Source organism: Bufo bufo, chromosome 3 (genome assembly GCF_905171765.1).
Source record: "Bufo bufo chromosome 3, aBufBuf1.1, whole genome shotgun sequence".
NCBI lineage: Eukaryota > Metazoa > Chordata > Amphibia > Anura > Bufonidae > Bufo > Bufo bufo.
In genome coordinates, this window is record NC_053391.1 from 694,036,803 (window position 1) to 694,054,970 (window position 18,168).

General features: G+C 50.6%; 1 protein-coding gene across 5 annotated transcripts in view; it reads right to left on the bottom strand.

Annotated features, from left to right (window-relative positions):
- The window catches only part of ARAP1 (ArfGAP with RhoGAP domain, ankyrin repeat and PH domain 1), a 138,020-nt gene that overhangs the window by 83,938 nt on the left and 35,914 nt on the right, over positions 1–18,168 (bottom strand). For all 5 annotated transcript variants that reach the window (XM_040426568.1, XM_040426566.1, XM_040426570.1 and 2 more), the window contains exons 3-5: positions 7,759–7,892; positions 4,514–4,575; positions 3,285–3,394 (exon numbers count right to left, since the gene is read on the bottom strand). In XM_040426568.1, the coding sequence (XP_040282502.1) occupies positions 3,285–3,394; positions 4,514–4,575; positions 7,759–7,892 (306 nt within the window). The remainder of the gene's footprint in view (positions 1–3,284; positions 3,395–4,513; positions 4,576–7,758; positions 7,893–18,168) is intronic.

The following is an 18,168-nucleotide window of genomic DNA, read 5'->3' on the forward strand; positions in this document are numbered from 1 at the left end:
CAGCTCAGCAGACGGTATCACACAGGAGAGGATTAGATACACAGCTCAGCAGACAGTATCACACAGGATAGGATTAGATACACAGCTCAGCAGACAGTATCACACAGGATAGGATTAGATACACAGCTCAGCAGACAGTATCACACAGGATAGGATTAGATACACAGCTCAGCAGACAGTATCACACAGGATAGGATTAGATACACAGCTCAGCAGACAGTATCACAGGAGAGGATTAGATACACAGCTCAGCAGACAGTATCACACAGGGTAGGATTAGATACACTGCTCAGCAGACAGTATCACACAGGATAGGATTAGATACACAGCTCAGCAGACAGTATCACAGGAGAGGATTAGATACACAGCTCAGCAGACGGTATCACACAGGATAGGATTAGATACACAGCTCAGCAGACAGTATCACACAGGAGAGGATTAGATACACAGCTCAGCAGACGGTATCACACAGGAGAGGATTAGATACACAGCTCAGCAGACAGTATCACACAGGATAGGATTAGATACACGGCTCAGCAGACAGTATCACACAGGATAGGATTAGATACACTGCTCAGCAGACAGTATCACACAGGATAGGATTAGATACACGGCTCAGCAGACAGTATCACACAGGAGAGGATTAGATACACAGTTCAGCAGACAGTATCACACAGGATAGGATTAGATACACAGCTCAGCAGACAGTATCACACAGGAGAGGATTAGATACACAGCTCAGCAGACAGTATCACACAGGGTAGGATTAGATACACTGCTCAGCAGACAGTATCACACAGGATAGGATTAGATACACAGCTCAGCAGACAGTATCACACAGGAGAGGATTAGATACACAGCTCAGCAGACTGTATCACACAGGATAGGATTAGATACACAGCTCAGCAGACAGTATCACACAGGAGAGGATTAGATACACAGCTCAGCAGACAGTATCACACAGGGTAGGATTAGATACACTGCTCAGCAGACAGTATCACACAGGATAGGATTAGATACACAGCTCAGCAGACAGTATCACACAGGAGAGGATTAGATACACAGCTCAGCAGACTGTATCACACAGGATAGGATTAGATACACAGCTCAGCAGACAGTATCACACAGGAGAGGATTAGATACACAGCTCAGCAGACAGTATCACACATGACGGGAATAGTCAGTATCACACACGATTAGATACATCAGTACAGCAGACCCCACTATGCTCTGGTATAGACCCCCGGCTCTGCCATATTTCCAAGATACAGTAGATTACAGGGAATGACTACCTGTGCGCAGACGCCTCCCGACAGGCAGGCGGGTGAGGGGCACAACAATGATGGTCCTGAAGGGGGGGGGCACTCTCACATTGCACAGTATAACAGGACATGGGGCCCTCACACACACCTCAGGGGCCTCTCTTTACAGTGAGTGACAGTGATATTGCCGAGGTAGCAGCAGAGGATGAGACACATAATGAGGCACGAGGCACAGCCGTTTCCCATTCCTGACATACCCTACATAAACTGTGCTCATACCAGACCTTACTATGTATAATATGCAGACGCCCTGAAGACTATTGAGGAAGATCATTGTCAGGATCCAGGGACCCCCAGCCACTAGCGCCCCCTACAGGCAGTACACACCCAGAATGAATGGCCCCTCCTGATCAGATATTAGGGATGTATTCAGTGGTGGGGTGACGGCAGCTACCAGCAGGGGGCTCCAGAGCAGCCACGACTCCGGATTGATACATTTTATTTGAACTGATACATTGTAACAATCTATCAGGACTACACTGCATACAACAGAAAATAAATCAATTTTCAGCCTGTCAGTGCTATCAAGACTATTCACTGACAGCAAGCAAAAAATATACAAATGGCAAGGAACCAAAGCACAAAGCCATTCACATCAGGGCCTATTCACATGAGCCTGAACGTGGGCTCATTCACAGGTCCGGACCGTCCGTCCGTGCCCAAAAAAGCAGCACCGGCTACTGTCGTGTGACTCTTGCTCTAGACTCGCCCCCGCTCAAGTCACGAAAAAATAAAAAGGACGGTGCACAGACTCCATCTTTGGGCAGTCCGTTTTCACAGATAAGAGGCGCTAAAAAGAAGTGGAAGGGGAAAATGTGACCAAAATAGCGAGCGCCAGAGTGACCTCTACCGCCTCTTCCCACAGCGCCACCCAGCCATGCCCATCGCCAAGGACGTCAAAAGACTGGGTAAGGAAAATTTGTTTGTGAAGAACGTGAAAAACTGATAAAATACTGAAGCCATGCCGATGGAAAAAAAACAGGCAAAAGCAACGCAATCAGCGACAATCCTGACTCCACATGGATAGAAAGTCGTCTGCGTAACCCGCTGAGGCTGTGGAGAAGCTGGACCCTGGCGTCTTCCCCTTCATCCCCTCCTATCAGGGACCTCCTGAAGTAAACTCTGCCCAGCATTTCACCTTTTGTGTAGATACAACAGCGGAGGGGGGCTACATGCTCCTCACCCGTGTGCCCATGCCTCTCCTTCATTTCCCTCCCTACTCCGTGCCGCCCCCATTCTAATTCTCATTACTGCCTCCCCTGCCATGCTTCCCCTGTACCACTCCAATTCCAGCTACTTCCCCCACTCACACTGCAGTAGAGGTGAAATGAGAAGTCTTTCTGCCAGCAGTCACCACAAGGGGGAGCTCTTCACCTACAGATGCATACAGCTGCATTGAATTCAAATGGGAAAGGTATACATACATCTGTATGCAGTGAGCTCCTCTTAGTGGTTGCCTGGTAGTAAAGGAGAAAGAAAAATAAGAAGAGAGAAAAATAAAACATAATGTGGATAAAAAGAACAAGTATGTAACCGCATACGTCTGGGGGTTGGTGTGAGAGGCTAATGGAGCTCACATAGAATTATTCTGAAAACCATGGCATGACTATGATGTCTATGGGACTCCACGCCGCTTAACTCTTATCCCCAGCTTTAGGGTTCATTCACACATCCGTAGTGTATTGCGGATCCGCAATACACCCGGCCGGCACCCCCCATAGAACTGCCTATTCTTGTCCATAAATGCGGACAAGAATAGGACATGTTCTATTTTTTGGTGGAGCTGCGGCCCGGAAGTTCGGGGCCGCGCTCCGGAAATGTGGATGCGGAGAGCACATAGTGTGCTCTTCGCATCTTTTCCGGCCCCATAGAGAATGAATGGGTCCGCACCCGTTCCCGATATTGCAGAACGGATGCGGACGTGTGAATGGACCCTTATGTGAAGGTAAAGGATAAACATACACAGACTCAATGTCCTCGTAGTCGTCTGCGCCCATCTCCGTCTTGTCGTCATTGGTATCTGCGATGTTCACGTTCAGCTGCCGGTAACCAGTGAGAACGATTCCGCCAATCTGTGAGGGAACAAGATTTACAGCGCAGGCGTCACAGACAGCAGCGACATGAATTAAAGGGTAACTGTCATGTTTTCATCAAAAAATCAATTTTAGCATATGTTACTGCTGCAGCAGCATTATGTATAAAGCAATCTTTAGTTTCTTCACATACCACTGTTTTCCTTGAGTTTTTCCCTTAGTTACGGCTGTTTAAACATTTACAATATGAGGACCTTCTCAAGATGGCTCCTCTGCCAGTTCTCTGAGGCCAAAACTGCTTTCCCTCACTTCCCATACACACTTGCTGTAGCCAGCAGCTCCCTGCCAGCCAATCAGATTGGATTACTGAGAGACACGCCTCCTCACTCTGAAGCCTAATGCAGGCATGCAGCGTGAAGGACCGCCCCTCCGTCTTCTGTTTATACTAAAGGGAAGACAGACAAGCCCTAGCAGTGGGAAGGGACAGAGGACATTAATGAAAGCTGTTATTATAAGGTAATTACAGATCTTTTGACAATCATTGACAGACTAACTCAGGTATACATTCCTAGCTCTAATAAACTAGCAAATAAAAAAAAATATGACAGTTACCCTTTAAAGGGAAACTAACCTCCACATGATGAGGTCTGTACAATGAAACCTTCTGTTACTTACTCATTTCCTCCCGATTCTCAGGAGAAGGAAACGAAACACAAAGTGTATTAGAAAGTCACAGAAGATTTTTATGGTGCAATGATTCAGAAGGTGGCGTACCGGCCCTTTAAAAAGTAAAAGGAGGCCACATGACCATCCATGTATAATGTGTCAGTAACATCAGATACGGTAATTTATCATTACACATCTCATCTCTGCCCCGTCAGGCCATGTTCACACGGATACAATCTGCCCCCGATTCAGCAGCGGAAAAACTTTAATTTTAAAAACTCCTCTTGGTGCACACAGTCGAGGTTGAGAAATCACGTTACTTCTTGGAAGCAGATTTCATAGAAGTCAATGGAGAAGCAGAGAAACCTCAGCCAAGTACTCTACTAACACTCTTGTAAAAACTCCTCTAAAACCTCCACCAAATTAGAAATCTGTGGGAGGACAGCTAGTAATCGGTCACTAATCTGCTGCTGAACTTAGTCTCAATCTTACGTCTCGGCTCAGCTCGTAGATGCTTCCAGGATCGGGGAGTCGCGTCTCCGGCTTCTGAGGATCTGAAACAGCAAGAGAGAAACAAGAAGATCCAGAACTGTAAACTGAACCACTGTAGCAAGGTCTGCAGCTGTCTAATAGCTGGTGCAATTAATCAACATTTTAAAACCTCTGCTTACTGTCACTGAATTAGACTATCGTTTTTACATTCAGATGCTGAAAACCTCCAATACACACGCATACACTGGGGCACATTTACTAATGGACTTGGGACATTTTTAGACATAAAAAGTGTCGCAAGTCCCCTTTTCTGTGCGGCCGTGCAATAGAACTTTGGCACACGCCCGGTTTTGCGCCTTGTACACCAGCTGGGCGTGTCGGGGGCCGTGACGGGGCTGGGACTCCTGCCTTGGTAAATTTACTTACATTTGTGCCTGGAGACAGGCACAAATGTTAGCTAAGAACTACGCCAGCCAGGGGAAGGCAGAGTTCTTACTCCAGGTGCACGGACTGCCAAAGATTTGCCTAATTTATGACGAGGCGCATGAATCTTACAGCAGCGGAAACTAAGACAGGGGTAAAAAGCCGTGCTTAGTAACTGTGCCCCAGTCTGTCCGAGTGTGCAAGTGGTCTCAATATGGGCAGAAGAATAAGCTCTGTCCTCCCACAGACCCCCTCTGTCCTCCCACAGACCCCCTCTGTCCTCCCACAGACCCCCTCTGTCCTCCACCAGACCCCTCTGTCCTCCACCAGACCCCTCTGTCCTCCACCAGACCCCTCTGTCCTCTCACAGAACCCTCTGTCCTCCACCAGACCCCTCTGTCCTCCACCAGACCCCTCTGTCCTCCACCAGACCCCTCTGTCCTCCACCAGACCCCTCTGTCCTTCACCAGACCCCTCTGTCCTCCCACAGACCCCCTCTGTCCTCCCACAGACCCCCTCTGTCCTCCACCAGACCCATCTGTCCTCCACCAGAACCCTCTGTCCTCCACCAGAACCCTCTGTCCTCCACCAGACCCCTCTGTCCTCCCCCAGACTCTTCTGTCCTCCACCAGACCCCTCTGTCCTCCACCAGACCCCCTCTGTCCTCCACCAGACCCCTCTGTCCTTCCACAGACCCCCTCTGTCCTCCCACAGACCCCCTCTGTCCTCCACCAGACCCATCTGTCCTCCACCAGAACCCTCTGTCCTCCACCAGAACCCTCTGTCCTCCCCCAGACCCTTCTGTCCTCCACCAGACCCCTCTGTCCTCCACCAGACCCCTCTGTCCTCCCACAGACCCCTCTGTCCTCCAGCAGACCCCCTGTGCTCCCCTGGATGCCTCTGTTCTCCCAAAGACCCCTCTGTCCTCTCCCCCAGACCCCTCTGTCCTCTACCCCCAGACCCCTCTGTCCTCTACCCCCAGACCCCTCTGTCCTCTACCCCCAGACCCCTCTGTCCTCTACCCCCAGACCCCTCTGTCCTCTACCCCCAGACCCCTCTGTCCTCTCCCCCCAGACCCCTCTGTCCTCTACCCCCAGACCCCTCTGTCCTCTACCCCCAGACCCCTCTGTCCTCTACCCCCAGACCCCTCTGTCCTCTACCCCCAGACCCCTCTGTCCTCTACCCCCAGACCCCTCTGTCCTCTCCCCCCAGACCCCTCTGTCCTCTCCCCCCAGACCCCTCTGTCCTCTACCCCCAGACCCCTCTGTCCTCTCCTCCCAGACCCCTCTGTCCTCCACCAGACCCCCTCTGCTCCCCTGGATGCCTCTGTTCTCCCCCCAGACCCCTCTGTCCTCTACCACCAGACCCCTCTGTCCTCTACCACCAGACCCCTCTGTCCTCTACCCCCAGACCCCTCTGTCCTCTACCCCCAGACCCCTCTGTCCTCTACCCCCAGACCCCTCTGTCCTCCACCAGACCCCCTCTGCTCCCCTGGATGCCTCTGTTCTCCCACAGACCCCTGTGTCCTCTCTCCCCAGACCCCTGTGTCCTCTCCCCTCAGACCCCTCTGTCCTCTCCCCCAGACCCCTCTGTCCTCTCCCCCAGACCCCTCTGTCCTCTACCCCTAAACCCCTCTGTCCTCTACCCCTAAACCCCTCTGTCCTCTACCCCCAGACCCCTCTGTCCTCTCCCCCCAGACCCCTCTGTCCTCTACCCCCAGACCCCTCTGTCCTCTCCTCCCAGACCCCTCTGTCCTCCACCAGACCCCCTCTGCTCCCCTGGATGCCTCTGTTCTCCCCCCAGACCCCTCTGTCCTCTACCACCAGACCCCTCTGTCCTCTACCACCAGACCCCTCTGTCCTCTACCCCCAGACCCCTCTGTCCTCTACCCCCAGACCCCTCTGTCCTCTACCCCCAGACCCCTCTGTCCTCCACCAGACCCCCTCTGCTCCCCTGGATGCCTCTGTTCTCCCACAGACCCCTGTGTCCTCTCTCCCCAGACCCCTGTGTCCTCTCCCCTCAGACCCCTCTGTCCTCTCCCCCAGACCCCTCTGTCCTCTCCCCCAGACCCCTCTGTCCTCTACCCCTAAACCCCTCTGTCCTCTACCCCTAAACCCCTCTGTCCTCTACCCCCAGACCCCTCTGTCCTCTCCCCCCAGAACCCTCTGTCCTCTACCCCCAGACCCCTCTGTCCTCTCCCCCCAGACCCCTCTGTCCTCTCCCCCAGACCCCTCTGTCCTCTCCCCCCAGACCCCTCTGTCCTCTACCCCCAGACCCCTCTGTCCTCTCCCCCCAGACCCCTCTGTCCTCTCCCCCCAGACCCCTCTGTCCTCTACCACCAGACCCCTCTGTCCTCTACCACCAGACCCCTCTGTCCTCCTCTCAGAACCCTCTGTCCTCCACCAGACCACTCTGTCCTCCACCAGACCACTCTGTCCTCCTCCCAGAACCCTCTGTCCTCCCCCAGAACCCTCTGTCCTCCACCAGACCCCTCTGTCCTCCCCCACACCCCTCTGTCCTCCACCAGACCACTCTGTCCTCCACCAGACCCCTCTGTCCTCCACCAGACCCCTCTGTCCTCCACCAGACCCCTCTGTCCTCCCCCAGACCCCTCTGTCCTCCACCAGACCACTCTGTCCTCCCCCAGACCCCTCTGTCCTCCACCAGACAACTCTGTCCTCCCACAGACCACTCTGTCCTCCACCAGACCACTCTGTCCTCCACCAGACCACTCTGTCCTCCACCAGACCACTCTGTCCTCCACCAGACCACTCTGTCCTGCCACAGACCCATCTGCCTCTAAAGTAATGGACATTACTTACTATCACGGGGGGGCCGCAGAACTGGGGTAAGAGGCGGATCTCTGGAAATCACACGGGGTAATGGCTTAGGGATGGGAAGAAACTGGAACATGTGACCCTCATCGACTTTTGTTTCATCCAATGCAGGCAATGGGCTGCCAAAGAAAGCAACAGAAAATAAATTACATAGGACTGCAGGTGACATCTACTACATTATCTGTACTCAGAGAGTTATCGCTGTGTTACCTGTAGTGTTACATAGGACTGCAGGTGACATCTACTACATTATCTGTACTCAGAGAGTTATCGCTGTGTTACCTGTAGTGTTACATAGGACTGCGGGTGACATCTACTACATTATCTGCAATCTGCGTTATCAGTGTTGTTGCGCATTTTCATGAGTGTACAGTATTATCTAATGATATTATAGCCAAAATGAATTCTCATTGCCTTTAAGAATGAAATCAGCTTGAACCAAAGTTCTGTTATGTGGCTGAAGAGGCCAAGATGAGTTCATGGCAAGTTCAGTTTATAAGAGTTATGGTGAAAATAAAGGACATTGTATTTTAAAAGTTATTGCTAAAAGATATGGTTTTATCTATAGGGAGTATACTGGCTTCTCCAGACATGTCCGTCTGAAGGGAACAATGTTTGTTTCATGGCTAAGCCATGACAAGATAAGAATTTATATCCTTAAGACACATCTGGTGTGTGATGTCTAGTTATATATTCATAAGTATTATATATATTCATGTGTGCATTAGTTTAGCCTTTTAGTATGAACATATCAATATTTCATGTATAATATGCAATATTGATATATAGTATAACCAAGTATTAAGGTATACTTTATGCTGTGTGTATATCACTAGGTGGATATAGATTTAGAAGGTATAGAAAGCATTAAGGTTTTCTGCTAATGGAAGTTTCCCAGAAAAGCTAATGTTATTCCAGGCGTCGTTACTTAATAGCTTGGACAGTTAGATATACAAACCCACATATATAAGGGTGCGGAGAGCTATGCTGCTGTGGTGCATTGTGGGAGATGGAGCGGTAATGTCAGTCCCTGTACAGCGGTGTAATGGAGGAGAACACCACATCTCTCTGCAGTGTGGCCCATAGGGGCGAGGGGGGTGTCTGATCGGACACTGATAACATACAGCGAGGTCTGAGCTGAGTCCTTATAAAAGTGCCGAGCAGTTACTACACGGAGAAGATGGCGCCACTGCTTGATAAGCACCGCCATAAGGTTGTGAAGTAATTCTGCTCATAGTGACCAGAGGTCAGCTCTCATCTTACAAACCCTGTGGCTGAAAGCAACCAATCAGAGCACAGCATTCTGGCCTGTGGCAAAGAAGTGCTCCGGTCACTATTAGCAACAAGGGTAAGAAGATGAAAGAAGAGCTCTAATTGGTTGCTATGGGTAACCAGGTTTACAAGATGAAACCAGAGCTGTGGTTGGTTGTTATGGGTAAAGAGGTTTAGAAGATGAACCCAGAGCAGTCATCGGTTGCTGTGGGAAATAGTGTTTAGAATATGAAACCAGAGCTTTGATTGGTTGACATAGGTAACAAGGTTTAGAAGATGAAGCCAGAACTGTTATTGGTTGTTTTGGGGGATGTGGAGGTTCTTTTTATGTTCTGCCTGCAGCCACCACTAGGGGGAGCTCACTGCATATAGAATTACACAGGTGTTGCTGAGCTCCCCCTAGTGGTGGCTGCAGACAAATACTATTTATGAATGGGTTAGGGAGAAAGGGAAGCAGTTCAGAGGAGGGCCCCTCTCAACAAGGGCCACAGAGAAGGTATGTTTCTATGGAAGGTAAGCCAAGCACTTCACAAGATTAAGGGCAGAAGTGTCTTCATGAGAGGACAGCTCCAGAGGCCTGACACAGGACCGGTGCTGTCTGCATGACAGGGAGATGCAACTGTAACAAAAACTCAGCGGTGAGAACAATGTGCTTTTTTTAATTCACACGCAGTGGTCTTGAAAACGGTGAAGAACTCAACAGCACAGTCCATTAACCCTGCGTTGCTGCTTCTAATGTTGAACAGGACGGATGACAGCACAGTGTGCAGGGGATTGTGCAAAGCGTGGGAAATTACAGCACAACACTGTGGCCACTTCCTGCTGTGCAACGCAACAAGCAACCCTCCAACTGCGCTCTGCCGCCTGCTCCCCGTGTGCCCAGAAATACTACTACTGCTCCCTGTGTGCCCGGGAATACTACTACTGCTACTGCTCCCTGTGTGCCCGGGAATACTACTACTGCTCCCTGTGTGCCTGGGAATACTACTACTGCTCCCTGTGTGCCAGGGAATACTACTACTGCTCCCTGTGTGCTAGGGAATACTACTACTGCTCCCTGTGTGCCAGGGAATACTACTACTGCTCCCTGTGTGCCAGGGAATACTACTACTGCTACTGCTCCCTGTGTGCCCGGAAATACTACTACTGCTCCCTGTGTGCCTGGAAATACTACTACTGCTCCCTGTGTGCCTGGGAATACTACTACTGCTCCCTGTGTGCCGGAAATACTACTACTGCTCCCTGTGTGCTAGGGAATACTACTACTGCTCCCTGTGTGCCAGGGAATACTACTACTGCTCCCTGTGTGCCCAGGAATACTACTACTGCTACTGCTCCCTGTGTGCCCGGAAATACTACTACTGCTCCCTGTGTGCCTGGGAATACTACTACTGCTCCCTGTGTGCCCGGGAATACTACTACTGCTACTGCTCCCTGTGTGCCCGGGAATACTACTACTGCTACTGCTCCCTGTGTGCCCGGAAATACTACTACTGCTACTGCTCCCTGTGTGCCCGGAAATACTACTACTGCTCCCTGTGTGCCTGGAAATACTACTACTGCTCCCTGTGTGCCCGGGAATACTACTACTGCTACTGCTCCCTGTGTGCCCGGAAATACTACTACTGCTCCCTGTGTGCCTGGGAATACTACTACTGCTCCCTGTGTGCTAGGGAATACTACTACTGCTCCCTGTGTGCCAGGGAATACTACTACTGCTCCCTGTGTGCCAGGGAATACTACTACTGCTCCCTGTGTGCCAGGGAATACTACTACTGCTCCCTGTGTGCTAGGGAATACTACTACTGCTCCCTGTGTGCCAGGGAATACTACTACTGCTCCCTGTGTGCCAGGGAATACTACTACTGCTCCCTGTGTGCCAGGGAATACTACTACTGCTCCCTGTGTGCCTGGGAATACTACTACTGCTCCCTGTGTGCCCGGGAATACTACTACTGCTACTGCTCCCTGTGTGCCCGGAAATACTACTACTGCTCCCTGTGTGCCTGGGAATACTACTACTGCTCCCTGTGTGCCGGAAATACTACTACTGCTCCCTGTGTGCTAGGGAATACTACTACTGCTCCCTGTGTGCCAGGGAATACTACTACTGCTCCCTGTGTGCCAGGGAATACTACTACTGCTCCCTGTGTGCCAGGGAATACTACTACTGCTCCCTGTGTGCTAGGGAATACTACTACTGCTCCCTGTGTGCCAGGGAATACTACTACTGCTCCCTGTGTGCCAGGGAATACTACTACTGCTCCCTGTGTGCCAGGGAATACTACTACTGCTCCCTGTGTGCTAGGGAATACTACTACTGCTCCCTGTGTGCCAGGGAATACTACTACTGCTCCCTGTGTGCCAGGGAATACTACTACTGCTCCCTGTGTGCCAGGGAATACTACTACTGCTCCCTGTGTGCCAGGGAATACTACTACTGCTCCCTGTGTGCCAGGGAATACTACTACTGCTCCCTGTGTGCCAGGGAATACTACTACTGCTCCCTGTGTGCCAGGGAATACTACTACTGCTCCCTGTGTGCCAGGGAATACTACTACTGCTCCCTGTGTGCTAGGGAATACTACTACTGCTCCCTGTGTGCCAGGGAATACTACTACTGCTCCCTGTGTGCCAGGGAATACTACTACTGCTCCCTGTGTGCTAGGGAATACTACTACTGCTCCCTGTGTGCCGGGAATACTACTACTGCTCCCTGTGTGCCAGGGAATACTACTACTGCTCCCTGTGTGCCAGGGAATACTACTACTGCTCCCTGTGTGCCAGGGAATACTACTACTGCTCCCTGTGTGCCAGGGAATACTACTACTGCTCCCTGTGTGCTAGGGAATACTACTACTGCTCCCTGTGTGATAGGGAATACTACTACTGCTCCCTGTGTGCTAGGGAATACTACTACTGCTCCCTGTGTGCCAGGGAATACTACTACTGCTCCCTGTGTGCCAGGGAATACTACTACTGCTCCCTGTGTGCCAGGGAATACTACTACTGCTCCCTGTGTGCCAGGGAATACTACTACTGCTCCCTGTGTGCCAGGGAATACTACTACTGCTCCCTTTTTTGCCAGGGAATACTACTACTGCTCCCTGTGTGCTAGGGAATACTACTACTGCTCCCTGTGTGCTAGGGAATACTACTACTACTCCCTGTGTGCCCGGAAATACTACTACTGCTCCCTGTGTGCTAGGGAATACTACTACTGCTCCCTGTGTGCCTGGGAATACTACTACTGCTCCCTGTGTGCCCGGGAATACTACTACTGCTACTGCTCCCTGTGTGCCCGGAAATACTACTACTGCTCCCTGTGTGCCTGGGAATACTACTACTGCTCCCTGTGTGCCAGGGAATACTACTACTGCTCCCTGTGTGCCAGGGAATACTACTACTGCTCCCTGTGTGCTAGGGAATACTACTACTGCTCCCTGTGTGCCGGGAATACTACTACTGCTCCCTGTGTGCCAGGGAATACTACTACTGCTCCCTGTGTGCTAGGGAATACTACTACTGCTCCCTGTGTGCCAGGGAATACTACTACTGCTCCCTGTGTGCCAGGGAATACTACTACTGCTCCCTGTGTGCTAGGGAATACTACTACTGCTCCCTGTGTGATAGGGAATACTACTACTGCTCCCTGTGTGATAGGGAATACTACTACTGCTCCCTGTGTGCCAGGGAATACTACTACTGCTCCCTGTGTGCCAGGGAATACTACTACTGCTCCCTGTGTGCCAGGGAATACTACTACTGCTCCCTGTGTGCCAGGGAATACTACTACTGCTCCCTGTGTGCTAGGGAATACTACTACTGCTCCCTGTGTGCCAGGGAATACTACTACTGCTCTCTGTGTGCCAGGGAATACTACTACTGCTCCCTGTGTGCCAGGGAATACTACTACTGCTCCCTGTGTGCTAGGGAATACTACTACTACTCCCTGTGTGCCCGGAAATACTACTACTGCTCCCTGTGTGCTAGGGAATACTACTACTGCTCCCTGTGTGCCTGGGAATACTACTACTGCTCCCTGTGTGCCCGGGAATACTACTACTGCTACTGCTCCCTGTGTGCCCGGAAATACTACTACTGCTCCCTGTGTGCCTGGGAATACTACTACTGCTCCCTGTGTGCCGGAAATACTACTACTGCTCCCTGTGTGCCAGGGAATACTACTACTGCTCCCTGTGTGCCAGGGAATACTACTACTGCTCCCTGTGTGCCAGGGAATACTACTACTGCTACTACTGCTCCCTGTGTGCCGGAAATACTACTACTGCTCCCTGTGTGCCGGAAATACTACTACTGCTACTACTGCTCCCTGTGTGCCCGGAAATACTACTACTACTGCTCCCTGTGTGCTAGGGAATACTACTACTACTACTCCCTGTGTGCCGGGGAATACTACTACTACTACTACTACTGCTCCCTGTGTGCCGGGGAATACTACTACTACTACTACTACTACTGCTCCCTGTGTGCCGGGAATACTACTACTACTACTGCTCCCTGTGTGCCGGGGAATACTACTACTACTACTGCTCCCAGTGTGCCAGGGAATACTACTACTGCTCCCTGTGTTCCGGGGAATACGATTACTACTACTGCTCCCTGTGTGCCAGGGAATACTACTACTGCTCCCTGTGTGCCAGAGAATACTACTACTGCTCCCTGTGTGCCAGGGAATACTACTACTACTACTGCTCCCTGTGTGCCCGGAAATACTACTACTGCTCCCTGTGTGCCAGGGAATACTACTACTGCTACTACTGCTCCCTGTGTGCCGGAAATACTACTACTGCTCCCTGTGTGCCGGAAATACTACTACTGCTACTACTGCTCCCTGTGTGCCCGGAAATACTACTACTACTGCTCCCTGTGTGCTAGGGAATACTACTACTACTACTCCCTGTGTGCCGGGGAATACTACTACTACTACTACTACTGCTCCCTGTGTGCCGGGAATACTACTACTACTACTGCTCCCTGTGTGCCCGGAAATACTACTACTGCTCCCTGTGTGCCAGGGAATACTACTACTACTACTGCTCCCTGTGTGCCCGGAAATACTACTACTGCTCCCTGTGTGCCAGGGAATACTACTACTGCTACTACTGCTCCCTGTGTGCCGGAAATACTACTACTGCTCCCTGTGTGCCGGAAATACTACTACTGCTACTACTGCTCCCTGTGTGCCCGGAAATACTACTACTACTGCTCCCTGTGTGCTAGGGAATACTACTACTACTACTCCCTGTGTGCCGGGGAATACTACTACTACTACTACTGCTCCCTGTGTGCCGGGAATACTACTACTACTACTGCTCCCTGTGTGCCGGGGAATACTACTACTACTACTGCTCCCAGTGTGCCAGGGAATACTACTACTGCTCCCTGTGTTCCGGGGAATACGACTACTACTACTGCTCCCTGTGTGCCCGGAAATACTACTACTGCTCCCTGTGTGCCGGAAATACTACTACTGCTACTACTGCTCCCTGTGTGCCCGGAAATACTACTACTGCTACTACTGCTCCCTCTGTGCCGGAAATACTACTACTGCTACTACTGCTCTCTGTGTGCTAGGGAATACTACTACTACTACTGCTCCCTGTGTGCCCGGAAATACTACTACTGCTACTACTGCTCCCTGTGTGCCGGAAATAGTACTACTGCTACTACTGCTCCCTGTGTGCCCGGAAATACTACTACTGCTACTACTGCTCCCTGTGTGCCGGAAATACTACTACTGCTCCCTGTGTGCCCGGAAATACTACTACTACTGCTCCCTGTGTGCTAGGGAATACTACTACTACTACTACTGCTCCCTGTGTGCCGGGAATACTACTACTACTACTGCTCTCTGTGTGCTAGGGAATACTACTACTACTACTGCTCCCTACGTGCTAGGGAATACTACTACTACTACTCCCTGTGTGCTAGGGAATACTACTACTACTTCTGCTCCCTGTGTGCCGGGGAATACTAATTCTACTACTGCTCCCTGTGTGCCAGGGAATACTACTACTACTACTGCTCCCTGTGTGCTGGGGAATACTACTACTACTTCTGCTCCCTGTGTGCTAGGGAATACTACTACTACTACTGCTCCCTGTGTGCTGGGGAATACTATTACTACTGCTCCCTGTGTGGCGGGGAATACTACTACTACTACTGATCCCTGTGTGCCGGGGAATACTACTACTCCCTGTGTGCCGGGGAATACTACTACTACTACTACTACTCCCTGTGTGCCGGGGAATACTACTACTACTACTGCTCCCTGTGTGCCGGGGAATACTACTACTACTACTGCTCCCTGTGTGCTAGGGAATACTACTACTACTACTACTGCTCCCTGTGTGCTAGGGAATACTACTACTGCTGCTCCCTGTGTGCTAGGGAATATTACTACTACTACTGCTCCCTGTGTGTCGGGGGGAATACTACTACTACTGCTCCTTGTGTTCCGGGGAATACTACTACTACTATTGCTCCCTGTGTGCCGGGGAATACTACTTCTACTACTGCTCCCTGTGTTCTAGGGAATACTACTACTACTACTGCTTCCTGCGTGTCGGGGAATACTACTTCTACTACTGCTCCCTGTGTGCCGGTGAATACTATCGCTACTGCTCCCTGTATGTTGGGGAATACTACCGCTACTGATCCCTGTGTGCCGGGGAATACTACCGCTACTGATCCCTGTGTGCAAGGGAATACTACTACTACTCCCTGTGTGTCAGGGAATACTACTACTACTCCCTGTGTGTCAGGGAATACTACCGCTACTGATCCCTGTGTGTCGGGGAATACTACCGCTACTGCTACCTGTGTTCCAGGGAATACTACTACTACTGCTCCCTGTGTGCCGGGGAAATACTACTACTAATACTACTACTGCTCCCTGTGTGCCGGAGAATACTACTTATACTACTGCTCCCTGTGTGCTGGGGAATACTACCGCTTCTGCTCCCTGTGTGCCGGGAAATACTACTACTACTGCTACCTGTGTTCCAGGGAATACTACTACTACTACTACTGCTCCCTGTATGTTGGGGAATACTACCGCTACTGCTACCTGTATGTCGGGGAATACTACCGCTCCCTGTGTGTCAGGGAATACTACTACTACTGCTCCCTGTGTGCCAGGGAATACTACTTCTACTACTGCTCACTGTGTGCCAGGGAATACTACTACTACTACTGCTCCCTGTGTGCCGGGGAATACTACTTCTACTACTGCTCCCTGTGTGCCAGGGAATACTACTTCTACTACTGCTCCCTGTGTGCCGGGAAATACTACTACTACTACTGCTCCCTGTGTGCCGGGGAATACTACTACTACTACTACTACTGCTCCCTGTGTGCTAGGGAATACTACTACTAATACTGCTCCCTGTGTGCCGGGGAATACTACTACTACTACTGCTCCCTGTGTGCCAGGGAATACTACTACTACTACTGCTCCCTGTGTGCCGGGGAATACTACTACTACTACTACTGCTCCCTGTGTGTCGGGGGAATACTACTACTACTATTGCTCCCTGTGTGCCGGGGAATACTACTACTACTACTGCTCCCTGTGTGCTAGGGAATACTACTACTACTACTGCTCCCTGTGTGCCGGTGAATACTATAGCTACTGCTCCCTGTATGTTGGGGAATACTACCGCTACTGATCCCTGTGTGCCGGGGAATACTGCCGCTACTGCTCCCTGTGTGTCGGGGAATACTACCGCTACTGATCCCTGTGTGTTGGGGAATACTACCGCTACTGCTACCTGTGTTCCAGGGAATACTACTACTACTACTACTGCTCCCTGTGTGCCGGGGAAATACTACTACTAATACTACTACTACTACTGCTGCTCCCTGTGTGCCGGAGAATACTACTTATACTACTGCTCCCTGTGTGTTGGGGAATACTACCGCTTCTGCTCCCTGTGTGCCGGGAAATACTACTACTACTGCTACCTGTGTTCCGGGGAATACTACTACTACTACTACTGCTCCCTGTATGTTGGGGAATACTACCGCTACTGCTACCTGTATGTCGGGGAATACTACCGCTCCCTGTGTGTCAGGGAATACTACTACTACTGCTCCCTGTGTGCCGGGGAAATACTACTACTACTCCTGCTCCCTGTGTGCCAGGGAATACTACTACTACTACTTCTGCTCCCTGTGTGCCGGGGAATACTACTTCTACTACTGCTCCCTGTGTGCCAGGGAATGCTACTACTACTACTTCTGCTCCCTGTGTGCCGGGGAATACTACTTCTACTACTGCTCCCTGTGTGCCAGGGAATACTATCGCTACTGCTTCCTGTGTGCCGGGGAATACTACCGCTACTGATCCCTGTGTGTCGGGGAATACTACCGCTACTGCTACCTGTGTTCCAGGGAATACTACTACTACTACTACTACTGCTACCTGTGTTCCAGGGAATACTACTACTACTACTACTTCTGCTCCCTGTGTGCCGGGGAAATACTACTACTAATACTACTACTACTACTGCTGCTCCCTGTGTGCCGGAGAATACTACTTCTACTGCTACCTGTGTTCCGGGGAATACTACTAATACTACTGATCCCTGTGTGCCGGGGAATATTAATACTACTACTGCTCCCTGTGTGTCGGGGGAATATTACTACTACTACTCCCTACTATCAGCCATGTTAAGATTGTGACTGTAGAACAGGGAAATAGAGTGTATTGCTCACTGTATTGACAGTTTGTTACAGTGTATCAGTGCAGGTAGAATGTATCATTCTGGAGTCAGAGACTAGATACAACTGTAACAAACCCTCAGCTTAAGACAAATTTGGTCAGGGCCTGATGAAAACATTTCTTAAAGGGTCCCTGCACACCCTCCACAGTTAGTGTAAGTGCCTTTAACCACTAGGGGGCGTCCTGAATGGTGCGGGTCTGTGCAGGAGACACATTAATGTATAGTTTAGGAAAATGGCAGCAAGTACTATATGAATATATCAAATGTTTAATATAATGAGCCAATTAATAAAGTGACATACCAGTAATAAAAACATACATATAATAAAACATATATAATAAAATACTGTGAAATACTGACTTCAGTCAATGTG